Genomic DNA, 21,675 nt, shown 5'->3' on the forward strand with positions numbered 1-21,675 from the left:
TGTATCTCCCCTGCTCACAAGCCACAACTGGTACTTCAACATTCTTTGGATTAAGACTAAGTAAAATCTTGCACTAACCTTGCATGCACTTCATGATCTGATTCTATTTTTCCTATCTAACTTCACCTTTTAAGGCTCCACAACACAAATCTCCCTAATTTTCCAAGTTAAAGCAGTTTTCCCACAGTATCAACACTCACCCAGTTTGTATCTCCCCTATTTTGTCCTATCTATCTTCACCTATACCTCACAAAGGTGAGAATACTTCCAACACATACACAAACATGTGCACTTGCAAACACAGACATAGAAGTTCCTATCCTCTAGCATGCACCTTGGTCTATCACAATTCTATCCAATCCTCCAAACCAGTTCCATCTCCTCTCTGAAGCCTTGTTGATTTTTCCTTGCTCACTCTTATACTTGTGTATACCATAAAATTTGACTTAATTAGATATTATCCTATAAGTAATTTCATCATGTAAGAGCTAATGTCAAATATTGTACAATAGACAAGAAAAGTTTTGTCATTACAGATAATGTGAATTTGACTGGAAGATATGGAAGAAAAGTCAGAGACAACATAAAGTTATTATTCAACCTTGGGGTCCCAAATTTGTAATTATAATAATTATTATTTTTACATACTACAGCCAAACAGCCTCTGTGTAACATAATGTCAAGTTTAGGAAAAGATGGAAAGTCTCTGCTTTAATTTTTCTCAAAAACCGCTAAAGGATTAAAGCAGATTTCATAACCAGATATAACAGCCTTATCTTAGCACCTACTTGGTGGAGCATCTTTCAACTGTACATTTAATATATCTTCATTTTCTTTTTAAATCTATCCAATAGTCTAAATAAATGTAAAATAAATAAATAAATTAGAACTGTCATTAGCAATAAGAAAATTGTAATGGTATATAATAGAATAACATATGACAAGGGACTAAAAGAAAACTAGAATCATCTTCTAGAGGGCAGGCCCCTTACAAAACAGGTTTCCCCCTACTAGGTGGGAACCCATCTCTATCAGTGTACCAGCTCACGTTGTCATGAGAGGCTGCATTTGGATTCAGTGAATATTTTTTGAAGACTCTTTCAACCTGCCTGCCCATTTCACCATGGGTGAATTTTGAGTGCACCTGCCCACATGGCACTGAGTGGTCAGTTTCTGACCAAAAATGGCAAGACCCCTGCTGCCCTGCCCTCCCTATTCACCAGATCTCATTCCAAGCAACTTTGTTTTTGTTTCCCCAGATGAAAAATGTCCTCAAACGGAAATGTTTTGCTGATGTGGAAGAGGTAAAACAAACAAACAAAAAAACACGGCAGAGGCACTAAAAGACATCAAAATCAACAAGTTCGAAAACTGTTTTTGAGCAGTGGAAAAAATTATCTCAACAGGTATACTGCATCAAATGGAGAGTACTTTGAAGGTGACTGAAGTTTAAACATGTAAGAATAAATACACAATTTTTAATAAACAGATTCTGGGTTTTATTGGGCCCCCCTTGATAATATTACAAAAATATTCAGGGACACAACCGAAGACAAAAATTGATTTTCAATTACTGCTGGAATCTATAGAAAGAGAGTACCTTTTCTGATTTTTATAGCAAAACATTTTTTTACTATTATGAATTATGACACAACCCACCTACCTCTTAACCATAACCACCAAGTCAATACAAATCCTCTAGATTACAGGACAAAACACATACTAATTATGCCATGTGTAAGCCAACTATGTGGACTAACAACTGTTGTGTTAAGTACTTTAATAAATCTAAAGCTACACACATACACACTCTTGACATATGAAATTTATCTTTCTGTACACTCTATTATTCTAAGCAAAACAGTTCTTTTTTTTACTGAATCTAATGTTTCCCTTCCTCAAATGTTCCTTCCCTGTGTTAATCAACCATATATTCTGAATTGTAATCAACTGTTAGCTGGCAATCTGGAAAAGTTTATTTTAGAATAAGGATTTTGTTATGTCATATCTGTAGGTCTGTAGAAGAATATGAGTTGAAGAACTGAATGGTATGTTTTAAAAGTGTGAAATTAAAGCCAGGAATCTAAAAGAACTGCATCTCTTAGCTAAAAATAATATCCTCTTGTTATGAAACAATTGTGTTCTTGTCTTTCATTTGATACAGGAGACAGAATATTGAACAGTTTATGGGCTCTTTAAATTTATAACCCTCTCCTAAAATAAAGCAGCTTATTTTTTTTTTCATTTTTTTAAAGATTTTATTTATTTATTTTTAGAGAGGGAAGGGGGAGAGAGAGAGAGAGAAAGAGAGAGAGAGTGAGAGAGAGAGAGAGCGAGAGAAACATCAATGTGCGGTTGCTGGGGGTTATGGCCTGCAACCCAGGAATGTACCCTGGCTGGGAATCGAACCTGGGACACTTTGGTTCCCAGCCCGCGCTCAATCCACTGAGCTACACCAGCCAGGGCAAATAAAGCAGCTTAAACATCAAAGATATTTTATAGTGAGTGCCATGGTGATTCTTAAAGCCCACTGAAAGTTACTGCTACAGAGGAATAATTTCTCCTTAAATGTATTAAAATGCTTAATAAACAGATATTTGAACTAAAGTCACACTTAAACTGGAAAATGATCCAGGGATACTCATTCACAATTTATATTACAAGAAGTACTAAAAAAATTTAAATCTTCCCTTTTCCAATGTACTGATTATCAAGTCAGAAATGTATAGTAACTCCATAACACCAGTAAAGGAAAGAGGAGGAATGACAGATAAGTCATATTCTATATATGGAAAATAAAGAAAAGTTGAGATAAATTAGAATTATTAGGAACACTAAGACAAGTTCATCACTAATATCACTAACATGCATATTCTCAGAATGTAAATCTTTGAAATGGGAAAAGCCTCTATATCTTTTGAAGGAAATGAAATATTCTAATCTTCTTAATAAGACTCAACTTTACAGGTATAAAACAACACAGGAGTAATAAGTCATAAGAATAAGAGCATCTATCAAAGAAAAAAATGGCAATTTAAACTTTCAATATTAAAAACTGAAATAGACAAATATCAAAGGAAGTCTTATTTTTAACTCCTCCCTAATATTCTAGAGACTCCAGATTTCAGATGCTTCATGCTTACTTCAAATCACTGTGATTTTTAACAGATACTGATTTTTATTTACATATTTTATGATATAAAATACAGCAAAACTGGCCCTGGCTGGTGTGGCTCAGTGGACTGAGTGCCAGCCTGTGAAGCAAAGGGTTGCAGATTTGATTCTCAGTCAAGGCATGTGCCTGGGTTGGAGGCCAGATCCCCAGTTGGGGGCTGCAGGAGGCAACCACACACTGATGTTTCTCTCCTTCTTTCTCTCTTCCTTCCCCTCTCTCTGGAAATAAATAAAGTCTTTAAAAAAAAAATACGGGGGCCCTGGCTGGCGTAGCTCAGTGGATTGAGCGCAGGCTGCGAACCAAAGTGTCGCAGGTTCGATCCCAGTCAGGGTACATGCCTGGGTTGTAGGCCATGACCCCCAGCAACCGCACATTGATGTTTCTCTCTCTCTCCCCCTTCCCTCTCTAAAAATAAATAAATAAAATAAAAAAAAAAATACAGGAAAAACCGAGATCATAGAAGCCAAAAAAATCCTACCAGACCAAGATTTTAAGAAAGTCAATATAAAACTTGCCTCTCACTTCCTTCCTCAATTACAGAAAGCTTACACATTATTATTTTTTTAAATTTTATTTTAATCATTGTTCAAATACAGTTTTCTCCTTTTTACTCCCAGTCCAGCCCCCACTCCCACCCGAAAGCTTAGAAATTATTAAAAACTGAAAGAAAACTGAGGTTTAGGCTAGATAACACTATTGCATCACTGTAAATCTCCTGATTTTCAATTGTTGTACTCTAGTCATGTAAGAGAATGTCTGACTGTTCAGGTAACATACTTTAAAGTATTTAAGGAGCAACGTGACTAAAAGCACTCAGTTTTCTGAACTGTTCAAAATAATAAATGTATATATTTACAGAGAGAAAAGGATAAAGGAAATATGGTAAAATGTGAATACTTGAGAAACCTGGATTAAAAGTATATGGAATTCTTCTTTGTACTATTCTTGCAACTTTTTCTTAAGTTTAAAATTATATATACACACACACACATATATATATACATACATACATACATATATATATAACTTATATATATAAGTTAAAAGGAAAAGGAAGCTTAACTCTTTTAAAGCCTAAGATCAAAATAACTACATCAAATCTGTTCAGTTTCATGGTCTTAACTTTTAGAGGTACTAATTAAGTGGAGCTCTTAACTATACCACATTTAGCAAGAAATTAATACTGTACCGTACCTATAATCCAAGGCCAGGTTATCACTTTAAGTAATTGTCTTTTGCCACAGGTGTGAAAAAAAAAAAAGAAGGGTAGAGTGGAATGAACAGAAGACAAGTATTAGATTCTTAGCTCTTGACTTTTGAAGACTTTCTATTTAAGAGTCAAATCATGGTTGAGTCTTTACAAAGTTAAAAAGCTAACATTCTTGCTATTTTTTTTCTTTCCATTAAAAGAAAGAATATTTAGATTGGATTAGATCGATTGATTCTGTATGATAAAGTTATTAGCAAATAATTTTCTTCCCCCTAAGAAGCTGGGGGAAAAAAAATCTATAGAAACTTAGTGCTATGGGTCTTGGCTGGCATAGCTCCGTGGATTGAGCACAAGCTGAGAACCAAAGGGTCACAGGTACATGTCTGGGTTGCAAGCCAGGTCCTCAGTGGGTGCCATGTGAGAGGCAACCACACATTGATGTTTCTCTCTCTTTCTCCCTCCCTTCCCCTCTTTAAAAAATAAATAAAATCTAAAAAAAAAAAAAAAAAGTGACATTAAAATAAAAAAGAAATAAGAAACATAGTGCTATGGTCCAGTAGGTATGATTCATTCACATTTTGGAATAAAGGGGAAAAAATTCAAAAGACTATAGTTTATGATTTATTTTAACCTATACAAAGCTCCATCTGGCAAATATCAGAATAAAAACCAACAAGATAGATAATAGGAATGCTAAGAAAATTTATGAATTATCTTTTTATGTGAAATTGTATCTAAGTATTAATATAATGATCTACACAGATTAATACCATTTGAAGTTAATGACCCATAAATTTAAAAAATTATTATTTTTCAATTTCCTTGAGTGTTCTATGGCAGGGATTCAAAGCCATTATTTTCTTACTGAATTCTACATTCAAGGAGAAAGTTTTTATTTATCTAAATTCACAAAAAAAGTGTAAAAAGAAAAAAAAAAAAACTTTGCCTAATTCATTCCTAAGATACTTTGTTGGAAACCTCATCTTTATATCTAAGTGCACAGGTAATCTTAAGATACTGTTGTTTACAAAAACATTAAATATTAGAAATATTCTAAAGGATTAACTAATGGAGGCTAGGCTAAATCAATAAAATATAATACTACGTAACTACTAAAATTTTATTTTATTTAAAATGACTATAAAACTAAGTAGGAAATAATGACATAAAAATAATATGATAGTCCTAGATGGGCAACTCGGTTGGAGTGTTGTCCTGATTAACCAAGGATGCAGGTTCAATCCCTGGTCAGGTCAGGACATGTACAAGAATCAACTGATGAATGCATAAATAAATGGAACAACAAATCAATGTTTCTCTCCCTCCCTCCCTCTTGATTTTAAAAAATGTGATATTCTTGTAGAAAAAATTAAAAAGGAGACTTATGTACAAACAGACTTAGAAAAGTTGGAAGGATATATACCATGCCAAATACTAATCTCTAAGAGGTAGAACTGTAGATGATTTTGACTTTTTCTTTTAATTTTTAAAATTTATTGATTTTAGAGACAGAGAGACAGGAGAGAGGAGACACTGATTTTGTTGTTCCACTTAATTATGCATTCATTGGTTGATTCCTTTTTTTAAAAAAGATTTTATTTATTTATTTCTAGAGAGGGGAAGGGAGAAAGAAAGGGAGAGAAACATCAGTGTGTGGTTGCCTCTTGCATGCCCCCTATTGGGGACCTGGCCTGCAACTCAGGCATGTGCCCTGACCGGGAATCAAACCAGCAACCCTTTTGTTGACCGGCTGACACTCAATCCACTGAGCCAAACCAGCTATGGCTGAGTTTCTCTTTATGTTTCAAAAATCCTCACGCAAGGACACGCTCATTGATTTTAGAGAGAGGGAAATGGAGAAAGACAAACATCAATGTGTGAGAAAGAAATACTGGTTAGTTGCCTCTTGTATGCACCTCAACTGGGGACCGAACTCCTAACCCAGGAATGTGCCCTGACAGTGAATAGAACCTGTGACCTTTCAGTTTACAGGACAATGCTCCAACCAATACAGCCACACCAGTCGGTGCTCTTTATGTTTCTAAATACTTCTCACACTGTCTGAACAAGAAGTGTGTGTTATATTTATAATTATAATAGGCACTTAAAAAAAACAGATACAAAGTCAAAATTAAAGGGGGCTGGCTGAATATACTTCTGGATAATAAAATCATATTGAGACATGAGAACCTTAAGGCATGGCTCCTAGGTCCCCTTGCTTCTCATTTAATCACAGCAGTTCTTGTTTACTCATTTAACATACTAGGTTCTACAATGTTCTGTTTAACAAGGTAGCTTGTGTTTTTTTTAAACTGAAAACATTATACAGAGGACTATTTATTGATATAAAATGATGTTTTCTTTAAGTTGTTAGCTAAGTAGGAAAATAATAAAACTTTACATACCATGACCCAATAAAGGAAAATTAATGAAATTAAAATTTTATGAGGATTTTAAATTTTAGTTTAGTTTAACTGTTTCTAGTATTTCTTAAACAGGCATGTTTTTAAATAAAAAAACACTTTTTAAGAAATTTTAAAATCTTCAATTAAGAAACCTTAAATTGATGTACATCTCATTTCTAAACTTCAGAAAGTCATAGATCTATTTATATTCTATCAGGAAAAAAGAAGTATTTTAATTAAAAGCAACATTATCTGAACAAACCTTTGATATGACTAACACATAAAATAACTAATGTAATACTAAGTTAAGCTACTTCATTTCTTTAAAAAAAGACTTAACCCATAAAAATTAATGACACTGTGTCTCTATTAAAATAGTTAATCATGCAAAAGTACTTTTATCCTCAACATGCATGAAATATATAGGTAAGTGATGTTAGAGCTGAACCCAGCCCCTGCCCAGCATTAAATGTTTTAAAATAAGCAATTCACCATATAGTCTGAAACTTCTTAAAGAACAGTTTCTTTTTATTCACATGCAATAACACAAATTAGCATAAAGTTATAAAAGAAAATTATATAACAGATAAATCCCCCAAACTGCACTTACTAGCTTCCACAATAAATTAAACCACTGAAAAAATGTTTTACTGAAGGAGACTTACACTATTTTTCATTCCACCTGCCATATTATAAACTAATTTATTTATCACAGAAAAAGGAATATGAAAGAATGTCTATATGGTTTCTGCCTTTGTCATCCACTGTTTTTTCCTTGATAGTAAAAAAAAGGACTAAGAGGAATCAATGGCCAGTTCAAAATAAAGTTTTTCAAAAATAAGTTTCAAGTTTCTCCACTTCATCCTGTATATTTAGACAGGTCTGAATACATTTTTCATGTGGCTTTTTAAAGTTTGAGTCACAAACTAAAATGAATTACTGTTTTGAGAGGTGCTATAGCTAAATTTATACTTTTACAGTACATTAGTCAGGATACATATATTGGAAAAAAACATCAAGGCAACAAAAGACACTCAACTATTAAGCAAACAAATCCTAAGACCTCCAATGCCCTCCCCTCTGGCCTTCCTCTACCAGAATAACCAAGAAAATACTACCCAGGCAAGAAATTTTTTTTCCTGCTGCTATTTGTGATTATATTAAGGCCAGAAAGCAAAGATTGTGGAAAAGGCTTCTACCTATTCAGAATTCCAAAACTAAGAAATGTAGCCTGGCTACAACTTGGATATAGCTATAATCCTTATATAACAAAAATTAAGAAAGTTATATTTTCTCCTTTTCAAACAAATTTCTATTATTTTTAATTCCAAAGCCATTATTTCTTATAATTTGGTAAACTTTTAAAGCTTACAAAAAAAAATCCTTGAAATCTTTCCTTTATTCTTATCTACATATTTAAATGATTTTTCACTTGATCGTTAACACATCCTAAATTATATTCAAATAAATTTCAACCATACAACAAAGTTTAAAGTTAGTTGTCCCCTTTATGAAACAAAAAAACCACACACACACACACACACACACACACACCCAAAACTGAAGAATTTTTTTCTCAAAGATTGTCATACAAAAATAAGAGAATCTGCACTTACTCTTCACCCCTTTCTTCCCCTTTCGTTCCTTCTTGTACTGTTCCTTCAGTTTACTTATTAGCCCCTGGTCTACATCCCAAACCTCAGTAGTTGGGGAGAGGTCATCTTTATCTACATTCAGCATATTATTAAAAGAAAAAAAAATCAGCAGTTGGTAATACAAGCTGTTGGTATTAAACTGTTATAGCTTTACAAAACTGTAATAAAATTGTACTAAAAGCATATACTCAAAATACTTTAAAGGTGCAGTCTCAGTTTTTGTAATCACAACTCAAACTCTAAATGCTCATCTCATAAATTTCTAAACATTGATGCTCATACAGTTGAATGGTGCTTCATTTCTATCAATCAAAAATTTGAAGGTTATTCTTTCAATAACTGATATTCTTTCAAAGGACTGACATTAGAAATCTAATGTTATAAAAAATAGATCACTGCATCTTTATAAAAACATTAATAAAAATTATTCAGCCAGCATCATAAAAGCAAATGAATGAATTACATGCGAACTACTCAAAAGTGCAAGCTGGAAAGGTCAGTGCCATTTTATTGATGAAAATGTTCATGCATCTTCTGTCACACTGATTCTGCATGCACGGTATAACTGTACTAACGGAAAGGCATTCTACGCCAATCAATACATACATAAAGTTCCAAAATACAGTGTCTCAAATAATCTCTACAAGGCATTTAGAGAATCACCACCTCTGCTCCTCTCGAACCACATGGTTCAACATCTCGTTACCTTTTTTCATTGGTCTACAACTAAGATAAGCAAATAAAACCCTCAAATCCCATTGAAGAATTTTATTTTAGAGGTGATTTTTTTACAGGATAAAAACAGTGACAAGCATGGAGAAGTAAAAATATACATTGCTGTGCATTTGCTAAAGATGACATATCAGCTATTTTAGCAGAACATAACAAACTCATATTTGTTTCAAGTAAATACTTCTGCCTGGAAAAAAATTATAGCAAACTAGAAGAAAATAGCATAAAACAGCGGCAGAAAAATAGGTCAATTAGCATTATTTTGATTATTAAGAACTGTCCTCCCCCTACTAACTTCTGAAACAGTCATGTTACTTAGGGAGTTTAACATCCTGTTATAAAATAACAACTAAGAGTTTATATAACCCTGTTATTAAATAAAAATTACACTGAAATACATAGGCTAAGCCAATCAATAACACTGACAGAATAATAGGATCTTAGGGAAAACATACTTACAAACAGTATGTTAACATCCAAGTATGTTAAACTTTTAACAAATTATATTCTGGTTCACAAACCTTGTAAACTCCCTAGGCCTCACTAACTTACTCTATATAGCGAACATATAAAAAAGCCTTTTTTTCCTTATTGACTGCTATACATAGTAAACTTAAAAAATTCTTATATTTGAATGACACATAGAAATCAAATTATTTACTGTACCTTGACTCTTTCCAACCACCAGTGTTATCACTTTTCCCCTTATGGATATACCTATGTTCTTAGGTAGTGTGAATGTAAAAAGCTAAATCCAAAGCTTTAAGTGAATCTCCCAACTTGAATTACTTGAAACTATCAATAGGTTGTTCAAAACTGAAATTTATATGTAATTTTGTCAAATCTGCAAACTGTAATACTACTTGTAATACAGCTGTAATACTGACTTAAAAAGAAAATTCACTTTTCACATACTCTAATAACTATGCTACATCAGCAATCCATACCAACTTATTAAATACGTAAGAAAAAATATAATCTAAGAACTTTGCCCTTATATTAATAAAGCTAACAATCCTTTTTATAGAAATGTTTAATTTTATTTTTCCAGTAGTTGACATTTAGTATCATTGTGTATTAGTTGCAGATGTACAGCATAGTTTAGACAACCACATACTGTACAAAGTGTTCCCCCAGGGACCTGACAGTGTTCATAGTTATTACAATATTACTGACTACATTCCCTGTGCTGTATTTTACATCCCTCACCATGGCCATTTTATAACTACCAATTTGTACTTCTAAGACCCTTTACCTCTTTCACCCAATCCTCCAAACCCCACTCCCCTCTGGCAACCACCATATAGGGTATATTTTAATGGTAAAATTATATCTGATAGGACAAAAAAATTTAACAACATAGCCAAAGCATTTTTTAAAAGACTTCTGTAGAAAAAAAATAAAGACATGAATTGTTCTAAATAGAGTAGCAAAGGGTAGCACAGTGAAAAAGCAAAGAAACAAAAAAGAATAAGCTTAAAGACAAAAAAATTATTACTTGCAATACAACTGATGTCCAGAAAACAAAGGTAAATGTAAGCAGTGCAAAGAACAGATTAGTGAATGCACATGTGCACAAACAACATCCTGAAACTTGCCTGGTTAAGTAATAGCTGATTTCATATTGCTTATAAAAATTAGTTAAGAGCAAAAGGGAAGAGCCACCATAATCTTCTACATATTAATCCTGTTTTTAAAAAATCTACAGGAAAAAAAAATACCAACAAATGAGGTTGAAGCAGTTAGGGCAACTTTCTGTTCAAAAGAAAACACAAATATGCACAAAAAATTGATTCTTGACAACTCAAAACAACAAAAACATAAAATTCTATTATAGTAATTCTAATACCAAAGCAGAGGAATTATATAAATCTACTTAATATAGCATAAATTTGTAACTAATGTCATTTTATGCAAATATTCAGTACTTTATCCATTGTATTTAAATAAAACATTAGCAAGATGGTCAATCCAAGACAGCAGCAGATTAGGTGGAAACTACAGTCACCTCCACCCAAGACCAAATGGGAATTACAACTAAAATATACAGCAATCTGCCTAAATAACCAACTGAAGACTAGCTGAAGAGAAGTCTCATAACCAAGGACTTACAGATGAAGCCACATAAAGACTAGTAGGAGGAACGGAGACACAAAAAGGGCTGAACGACAGGCAGCAGCTAAGATTCTGGAAAAATATCTCATGTGCAAAGGTTCCCCAAGAAGCACGGTGTCTCAACCTCAAGCTGGGCTCCCCAGCCCAGAGCAGCAGCACTGGGAAGAAGTGCCCACATAACACCTTGATGTGAAAATCAGCAGAGATTCTGTCCACCTTGCAGACACGGACCCTGGTCGCTGATGAAGAGAGGGCGAAGATTACTAGAGTCACGTGAAGAAAGACTGAGGCTATGGCTCAGGGAGAGCTGAAGAAATGCCACCAGGATATCTGTGCTGTATCACTCTCCCACACACAGTGAAGACACCATCATGCTTGGATGGAGCACACCCCTCCACTGGCATCAGCCTGGGAGAATTTAATAGTCCCACCCTCTGGACTCCCTGTTGCCCCACCCTGTGAAGAAGCCTGCACCACACTGAGGAATCAGCTGTATGGTTGGGGGTGCAGAGGACTGGACAGACTCTAAGAGTGTCAATGACTGAGTTGTATGGCTTTGTGGTGGGGACCACTGCTCCCTCTTTCCCACAAACCTGACTGGCACCGCACTCTCATCAGGGATCTGCTAGCCCCACTTTCTAGGCTCCCAGTGGCCCAACCTTCCTGATTCCTGGTGGCTCCACTCTGCCAAGTCTGGGCAGAATATGGGACAGACTGAGAAGTATGACTCAGGTAACTAGCCTCATCCTCCCAACTCCTGGTGGCCCTGACATGATGAGATTGGGCTTCTGGCAGAATCTGAGACAGACTGAGTGGTATGGCTCTAGGGACAGGGCTATTTTTCCCTCGTACAACTGCCCACTACAGAGCCCTCCTTCCCAATGGCAAAATATTGGTCTGTCTGGGCCTGATAAATGCTGCTGACCTCATCCTAATGATGCTTGAGACCCCGCCCCACCACAAAGGTGTGAAAGCACCCAGAGGAACACAGCTAGATTTCATATCCCCTGGGATATTAACTGAGTGGCCTCAAACCCAGCACTGGCATCAAGTTTGAACCTGAATCAATTTGGTGATCACCATTTACCCCCCACCCTCCCACCCCCCTAGTGACCACTAAGAACCTACCTCATGTAACTCAAGTACCAACAGAAGTTCTTTCAGTGGTGAACCTAATAGGCCAACTGCAGGTAGAGGCAGGTCTTAAGGTGTCTTGGGTTTTTAGCTGAACTGACCCTGGGCCCAGTGCTAGTAAAAATCAGACTAGGTACACAGCTTGGTCATTCCTCTGAATATACAGGCCCAGCAAGGCAGCCAAAAACTTTAGCTCACTTTGTAGCTCCAAACAGATTGCTAAGGACCAGTCACAAGCAGCATCTGACATTGGCCTGCAGTAGAATCCCTTCCAAGAGGCCACAGAACCACCACACTCAGTGGCCAGCTTCAAACAACATCAGAGAAGGATACAATTAGTGTCACAAGAGGCAAATCCAAAGGGAGACTTGGCAGACAGCAGATCATTATGAGGCAAATTCTGCTTCATGTGGTTAGCACCTGCACAGCAGCTCCTACAGTGTGGTCAGGGTTGACTCGCACCATAAACAAGCCTGAGGAACAACCCCACACATTAAAGGGCCAACAGCAACCAAGACTCAATTACAATGAGAGGGCCCACAAAACCTATACAAGGGACATCCCTGAACAGACAGGTTACAACTAATGAAACTGAGGCAATAGACAAAATATTCCCAAATAAATAAAAGTCCTGAACCAATGACTTCACAAGTGAATTTTACCAAACATTCAGAAAAAATAACACGTATCCTTCTCATTTAAAAAGGTCAGGAGGAGGGAAGAATCTCAAGCTCATTTTATGAAGCCAGCATTATCCTAATTCCAAAACCAGATAAAGACACCAAGAAAGAAAATAATAGGCTAACAGCCCTGATGAACATAGATGCTAAAATCATCACTAAAATATTAGCAAACCGAATACAGCAATATCAGAAAGATCACACATCATCATCAAGTGGGATTTATTCTGGGATGCAAGGATGGTGCAAATCAATAAATGTGATATACCACATAAACCAAATGAAGGATAAAAACCACAAGATTATATTAATAAATGCAAAAAAAGCATTTGATAAAATCCAGCACCCATTTATGATAAAAACTCTAAGTGGGAGTAGAAGAAACATACCTAAATGTTAAAAGGCCATTATTTGACAAATCCAACACATCATACTCAATCGGCAAAAACTAAAAGCATTTCCCTTAAGATTGGGAACAAGACAAGGACGTCTAAGCTCTGGCTGATGCGGCTCAGTAGACTGAGCACTGGCCTGTGAATCAAAGGATGTCCACTTTCAACACTCTTATTCCACATGGTACTAGAAGTCCTAGCCACAGCAACCAGACAAGAAGAAATAAAAGGCACCCAAATTAAAAACAAAAAAGTAAAACTGTTATTTGCAGATGACATGATACTGTATATACAGAACCCTGAAGATTCCACCAAAAAACTACTAGAACTGATAAATGAATTCAAGAAAGTAGCAGGATACAAAATTAATATCCAGAAATCAGTTGCAGTTTTATACACCAATAATGAACCATCAGAAAGAGTAGCTAAGAAAACAACCTCATTTAAAACTACATAAAAATAAAACACCTAGAAATAAATTTAACCAAGGATTTAAAAGACCTGCACTCAGAAAATTATAAGACACTGAAAAAAGAAATTGAAAAAGATAAAAATAAGTGGAAGCATACACCATGTTCAAGCACAGGAAAACCTAACATCATTAAAGTGTCCATACTACCCAAAGCAATCTACAGATTCAAAGTAATTCCTATCAAAATACCAATGATGTATTTCACAGAACTAGAAAAAAATATTCTAGAAGTTTAGATGGAACCACAAAAGAAAAGCCCAAATAGCCACAGCAATCTTGAGTAAGAAGAACAAAGTTGGAGGAATCATGCTACCTGTTATCATACTATACTACAAGGCCACAGTAAACAAAACCGCATGATACTGGCATAAAAACAGACATATATAGACCAATGGAACAGAATAGAGAGCCCAGAAATAATTCCATGACTTTATGGACAAGTAATAATTGTCATAGGAGGCAAGAACATACAATGAGGCAAATAAATTTATTTATTAATGATGTTAGGAAACTGGACATAGACATCCAAAAACAGTAAAACTAGACACCTGCTTACACCATATACAAGATTAAATTCAAATGAATTAAAGGCTTAAATGTTGGACTTAAACCACAAAAATCCTGGAAGAAAACAAAGACAGTAAAATCTTGGACATTTCTTATAGCAATATTTTTTTCTGATATATTGTCTCAGGCAAGGGAAAAAACCATAAATAAATAAATTAATTAATAAGAAAGATTACATCAAACTAACAAGTTTTTGCACAGCAAAGGAAACCATCAACAAAATTAAAAAAAAAAAAAAAAGCCTACTGAATAGGAGAACATGTTCACCAGTAACACATCAGATAAGGGGTTACTATCCAAAATTTATGAAGAACTTATACAACGCGACACCAAAAATAAACGAACAAACAATCCAATTTAAAAAATGGGCAGAGGATTTGAATAGACACTTACCCAAAGAGGAGATAGAGATGGTAAATAGACATATGAAAAGATGCTCAATATCACTAATCATCAGAGAGAAGCAAACTAAAACCACAATGAAATATCACCCCACACCTGTCAGAATGGCTATCAATAAATCAACAAGTGTGGGTGAAGATGTGGGGGAAAAAAGGAACCCTTTTGCACTGTTGGTGGGAATGCAGATTCATGCAGCCATTGAGAAAAGCAGTAGGGAGCTACCTCAAAAAAATTAAAAATGGAACTGCCTTACGATCCACCACCATTCCACTTCTAGGAGTATATCTTAAGAAACTGAAACACCGATTCAACAGAACTGCCCTTGACCAGCGTGGCTCAGTTGGTTGGGCATCATCCTGAAAGAGAAAGGTCACTGGTTCGATTTCCAATCAGGACACATGCCTAGGTTGTGTGACTGGTCCCAGTAGGGCTGTGTAGGAGAAGCAACCAATCGATGTTTCTCTGTCACATCAATGGTTGTGTCTTTCTCTCTTCCTCCTTCCCTTGCTCTCTAAAAACAAAACAAAACAAAACAAAAACCAAAAAAAAACCACCCCTATGTTTTATGTTCTATGCTTAGTGCAGCATTATTTACAATAGCCAAGACTTAGAAGAAGCCCAAGTGCCCATCAGTGGGTAAATGGATAAAATAGCTGTACACAATGGAATACTACTAGGCCATAAAAAGTAGGAATTCTTACCTTTTGCAACAGTATAGATAGACCTGGAGAGTATTATGCTAAGTGAAATAAGTCAGAGAAAGACAAGTACCATGTGATTTCTCCTGTATGCGGAATCTAATGAACAAAAAAACTGAAAAATAAAATAGAAACAGACTCATAGATACAGAGAACAGACTGATAAATGTCAGAGGGGAAGGGGTTTGGGGGACTGGGTGAAAAGGATAAAGGGATTAAAAAAATCTCATAGACACAAACAACAGTATGGTGATTACCACGGGGAAAGTGGAGGGAGGTAGAAGATGGTAAAAGAAGAATATATGGTGATGGAAGGAGACTTGACTTGGGGTGGCGAACACATAGTACAATATACAGATGATGTATTATAAAATTGTACACCTGAAACCTATATAATTTTATTAACCAGTGTCATCCCAGTAAATTCAAATAAATAAATAAGCAAATACATGCAAACATTAGGTACCAACTGCATTTTATGGTCCTGTAACTTTCCATAGATCATAGTTTAAAAGTGTACAAGAAATTAACTAAATATCATTAAAATGTCTAGTCTTCATGAGAGAAATAGCAAAATTAGAAAATGTATACTAATATTTTTTATTGTTTGAAGAACTAAAAAAACTACTAAAATTGAACTCAGACTACCCAATATACATGACAGAAGAAAAGCAGGATTTAAAAGCTTTCTAAAAAGCAATGGTTCATAGGATGAAAGGGTTCAAGACTAGAGCTATCTGAGTAGACTGACAGTATACAAAAACATAGATGTTAAGACTATTTATTTTTAAAAATAATCTGTATCCTTTACCCAATAACTTAAACCTATAAACAAACCCAATAACAAAACCAGAATCTTCCCACTTATAAGTAAATTCAAATTTTAAGTAAAATGAATTGAATATAAAGGAGTGTTTGTATATTTATCCTTCTTGTTTTAAAAAACTGAGTATGACAGTTGAGTAGAAATGATAAATTCAGAAACACTGCAGAGATCCTATGACAGTTTTCAGTTCTGAAGGAAAGAAACTTCTTGAACCATTTTGTTACTAAAAGAGGCTTTTTCCTTATCAAGACCTTAAATTGCTTTAAAGATGTTTCAATCTCTTCTGGATGGAAGAGACTGTCACAGTTACTTCCATTTACACAAAGAGATTCCAATCACTCTCAAATATTATTAGTAAAAGTAAATGATGCATTGACAGTTATCATTCACTAATTAGGTTTTCTCTTGATTCTTTGCTCTATAGTGAAAAGTCTTCAGACACAAGGACCAATCAACTGTACATGATATGGTAATTTTATTCAAGAAACAATGCCATTTTATACCAATTAAATTCCTGAAATTTTTGTATCTTCTTTTGACTGGCAGTTAAACTTCCAAAATATCTATCTACCCACCCATCCACCCACCCACCCACCTATCCATCCTTACCCAAGGATATGTTTATTGATTTTTAGAGAGAGGACTGTCTCCTATACATGCCAGGATGGGGAATCAAACCCACAACCTTTTTGGTATACAGGACAATGCTCCAACCAACTGAGCCACTTGGCTAGGGGTGATCATTTTTTTAAATGAAGATAATCTAAATGTACATCAGCAGAGGCCTGATTAAGTAATAAAGTAACGTATTGACAGAATATTATGCTATTAAAAATGAAGCTGCAGAAAAACAATACATTAAGTGAAAAGTATAGGCTATAAGTCAGCACACAGCGAAATTCTTTGTTAAATAAATATAAATATATGTACATATAAATATTAATCATGGTTCTCTCTACATAGCAGCATTATAGGTGACTTATAATTCTTCATATAAAATTGTGAGTTCTAAACCCCCATAAATTAAAAAATAGCTACATACATTTATATAATTATAAAATATACCAGAAAATATAAACAATTGTTTAGGAATTATTGGAAAAAACTTAAAATTTCTACAATATTGAATGGGTTGCACAGAAAAGCTAAAAGAAAGATACTTTTACTGTTTCTCCTAACCTAAGCTATTTCTTAAGAGTAAACTTCTAGAATGTAGCCATTTTCAAATAAATAAAAAATGTATATTCAAATCTAGAAGGTAATTGTGGAGTTTCTTCATATTTTTAATGTATCTCTTCTCTTTCCACTTAGGAGAGAAGTGAAGGTCTGAAAACAATATTTGAGGATTGTAAATAATGAGAAAGCTGGTAACAAAATTCATATCTTTTACATACTTGATTTGTATCAAGATAATCAATAAACCTATTACTTAGGCTTTGTCTCCCCTGCTAATATTTTTCCGTTTCAATAAATAAATGAGGCATTTTAAAAATCAAAGTGTGTTTCCTGCCACCAAACCAGTGTTTAAAAATCCAGTGATAATCCAATTACTTTCTAGTAAGCAAGTTTCCTTTGAATGTGAAATATGTTAAGGTACTTAGTAGTAACCTTTTCTAATAAAGCTCTATAAACACAACTGAGTTCTACCTCTCAGGTAACATGCTAATATTAAAAGATGATTGAATGAACACATTTAACAGGAACAATATACTGGACCCATTACCTTAAAACAGCTATTATCTTAAAATATTTTTTGCACTTTTATTTTACTTTCTAATGGGGTTTTTAACCTTATTAGAACTGGGGTTTTTGCCTTTTAGTTATAGCTGGATTATTATTAGTATTACTTACATAATAAAGTAATACCTTCACTAAATCATATTCAATATAGAGCTATAATTCAAGGTTAATAGCTTTATACTTGCTACCAGTTAAGTCTGATAACAATGTATGGGCCAACTGAAAAAGTTACATCTTCTTGAAACCTAGATTCATTACCAAATTAAATAATGGGGATTTTAAAAACTGCATACACATGCTTTTTTTTAATATTCTAAGAGAAAAGGAACTGAATTTCTAAATTGACTAATTAAATGTTTCAACTTTAAATCAAGACAAATTTAAAAAATAAAAATCCACCAAAAGCCATATATGGAATAGTTTAGTCAATCACTCTAAATAAATTGGTGAAAATTATTCAGTACCACTTCCTCTAAGTTAAACTGCCAACTTACATTCAAATACACACATTACACATAGAATATTTAATAATATATCTTGAAGGGCTAGAATTTCTCCTATCTCCATAATTCTTTATCATCTTACCCCATTCTGTGCCATCCCCTGAACTCCTTGCTTCTCCAGCTCCTTCACCATCTTCAGCAGTCACTAAAAAATCAAATTCTTTCAGCGCTTCCTCTGTGTCAGGATCATCAGTCAGGTCAGCAGCTAAACCTTCATTACCTATCTGTAAACAAAACATAAGCCAAGAATTATTTTTACCCTAAATTTTAAAGGAGTTCTCTATGTTTTCACACAATTATCTTACACATTTGCACTCCTATTTTTAAATCAACTTAGGTAGAGAAGTTTAGATTTTCTACATAGTTCACCAGTCCCAAATTATACCTTACAAAAGTGGTTTTCAATAGTGCCACGTGAAGACCATTGTAAGATGTGATGCAAACAATGTAGTAGTAAAAATGATTAAAATGCAATGACCAAGAACAGCTAAACTCATTACTTATAATATATTCAGTTACTCTTTTAAAGACTCATTCACTCAAAGAGTGATATGTTATGCTGAATTGCCCTCACTCACTCAGAACTTCTGTGTAGTCCATTAACTTACAGATATGACACAGCTAATAAGGATATTATTAACTAATATAAGTCAATAGCTGTGGTAATTATAACAGGGCTTTACCTCCCAGAACAAAAAAAAAGGACAGAAACAAAATATCTATTCAAATATGTCTATACATTTTGAATGTTACAAACATGAAATACGGAACGGCTGGTCAAAATGGAGACGTTGGTAGAAATGCTTCACCTCCTCACGTAACCACAAGAAGAATTATGACCAGACCTCAAAATTAGTAACACCCAGAACCTTCAGAACCACCCAGAAAATCGAGCTGTATGAAGTCTGACAACTAAGGAATTAAAGAAGACACATTCATCCAGACAGGTAGGAGGGGCGGAGTCGTGGAGAAGGGCAGAGACACAGTGTGGTTAGGAAAGGTGGGAGGGGGTGGCAAAGGAACAGATAGGAGGGATAACTTCAGAGCCAGTGATCCCTGCCCCAGGCTGCACAGCCCACAGTTAGAGCAATGGGAATATAAATTCCCATTACCTTTGGCTGTAAAACCACTCACCAGTGGTGGCGGCACAAGAAACTGCCAGATTTTTGCAGCTCAAAGGGCCAGCATGGTCTCAGAATGTATGCAAACGCACCCACTTTGTGATTCACCACTGGGGCAGCAGCTGGAAGGGTGCCATTCACATGGGAAGGGGGTGAAGTGACTGGAAACGAGGCAAGTGCTGGGCAAACTGCTAGAAGCCAGTTGTCAGAACTGACCCCTCTCTGAGACCTCCCCACACAGTCACAAAACTGTGAAGCAGGTGCCTGGTCCTGGCAATTACCTAAGGCTCTGCCCCATACAATTTACAGGTCCCTTTTCAACATAGGCCATACTTACTACTAAGACAGGGAGGAAAAGCAGCTCTACCTAATACACAGAAACAAACACAGGGAGGCTCCTAAATTAAGGAGAAAAAGAAATATGGCCCAAATAAAAGAACAGAACAAAACCCCAGAAAACTAAATGAAACAGAGATAACCAACTTATCAGATGCAGAGTTCAAACACTGGTTTAGCAGGATGCTCAGAGAACTCATTGAGTACATCAAACAAATAAAGGAAGAAATGAAGGTTACACTAAGTGAAATAATCCACAGGAAACCAAAAGAGAAGGAAAAGAGCTGGGATTCCAACCAATGATTTGGAACATAAGAAAGAGATAAACATTCAAACAAAACAAAGACACAAGAATTCAAAAAATGAGGATAGGCTTAGGAACCACTCGGACATCTTCAAAACGTGCCAACATCCAAATCATAGGGTGCCAGAAAGAGAAGAGGAAGAGCAAGAAATTGAAAACTTATTTGAAAAAATAATGAAAGAAAACTTCCCTAATTTGGGGAAGGAAATACACATACAAGTCGAGGAAGCACAGAGAGTGGTCCCAAACATGTTGGACCCAGAGAGGACCACACCAAGACACGACCTAATTAAAATGCCAAAGGTTAAAGATAAAGAGAAAATCTTAAAATCAGCAAGAGAAAAGGCAGCGAATTGCCTGCAAAGGAGTTCCCATTAAGACTATCAGCTGATTTCTCAAAAGAAACCTTGCAGACAAGAAGGGGCTGGAAAAAAGTATTTGAAGTCATGAAAGGCAAGCACCTTACAGCCAAGACTGCTCTATCCAGCAAAGCTATCATTTAAAGTAAAAAGGCAGATAAAGTGCTTCCTAGCCAAGGAAGGTAAAGCTAAAGGAGTTCACCATCACCAGCCCATTATTACATGATATGTTAAAAGGACTTATTTAAGACAAAGAAAGTCAAAACCATGAACATTTTTAAAAAGACAACAAATTCATCCCTATCAACAATGGATTCTTAAAAAAACAAACAAACAAACGAACAAAAGGAACAAAAAAACCCCAAACTAAGCAAACGACTAAAACAGGAACAGAATCATAGATACAAAGATCATTTGGATGGTTATCAGCTGGGAGGGGGAAGGAAGAGAACGGGGAAATGATGCAGGGATTAAGCAGCATAATTGGTAGGCACAAAATAGGGGGAACTTAAGAATATAGCATAAGAAATGGAGAAGACAAAGAGCTTATATGCACGACCCATGGACATGAACTAAGGGAAGGCATTGCTGGAGGGAAGGGGAGTAGCAGATGGAAAGAAGCAAAGGGGGAAAATTTGGGACAACTGTAATAGCAAGGTCAACAAAATATAATAAAAAATATAAAAATTATGAAATGTGGCAAAAAGGTTAAAAACACCTTTTATAAACTAGAAGCTTTTGAGGAGTACTGGCATTTTCCCCACATCACTGTAACATCCCAAAGAACTACAACTGAACCTATCCACTTTTTTTTAAACATACTTGAAAGACTGTATGCTACTATGATAA

The 21,675-nt window shown here is 35.1% G+C and overlaps 1 protein-coding gene across 2 annotated transcripts in view; it reads right to left on the bottom strand.

Annotated features, from left to right (window-relative positions):
- Positions 1 to 21,675, bottom strand: part of STRN3 (striatin 3) — a 113,782-nt gene that overhangs the window by 24,938 nt on the left and 67,169 nt on the right. The window contains exons 7-8 of one of the 2 annotated variants that reach the window (XM_045841260.1): positions 18,789 to 18,930; positions 8,407 to 8,517 (exon numbers count right to left, since the gene is read on the bottom strand). In XM_045841260.1, coding sequence (XP_045697216.1) covers positions 8,407 to 8,517; positions 18,789 to 18,930 — 253 coding nt within the window. The remainder of the gene's footprint in view (positions 1 to 8,406; positions 8,518 to 18,788; positions 18,931 to 21,675) is intronic. The other variant, XM_045841261.1, reaches the window with a different exon arrangement.

The sequence above is a fragment of the Phyllostomus hastatus genome, unplaced genomic scaffold, assembly GCF_019186645.2.
Source record: "Phyllostomus hastatus isolate PE091 unplaced genomic scaffold, TTU_PhHast_1.1 phas_contig_348, whole genome shotgun sequence".
Lineage (NCBI taxonomy): Eukaryota > Metazoa > Chordata > Mammalia > Chiroptera > Phyllostomidae > Phyllostomus > Phyllostomus hastatus.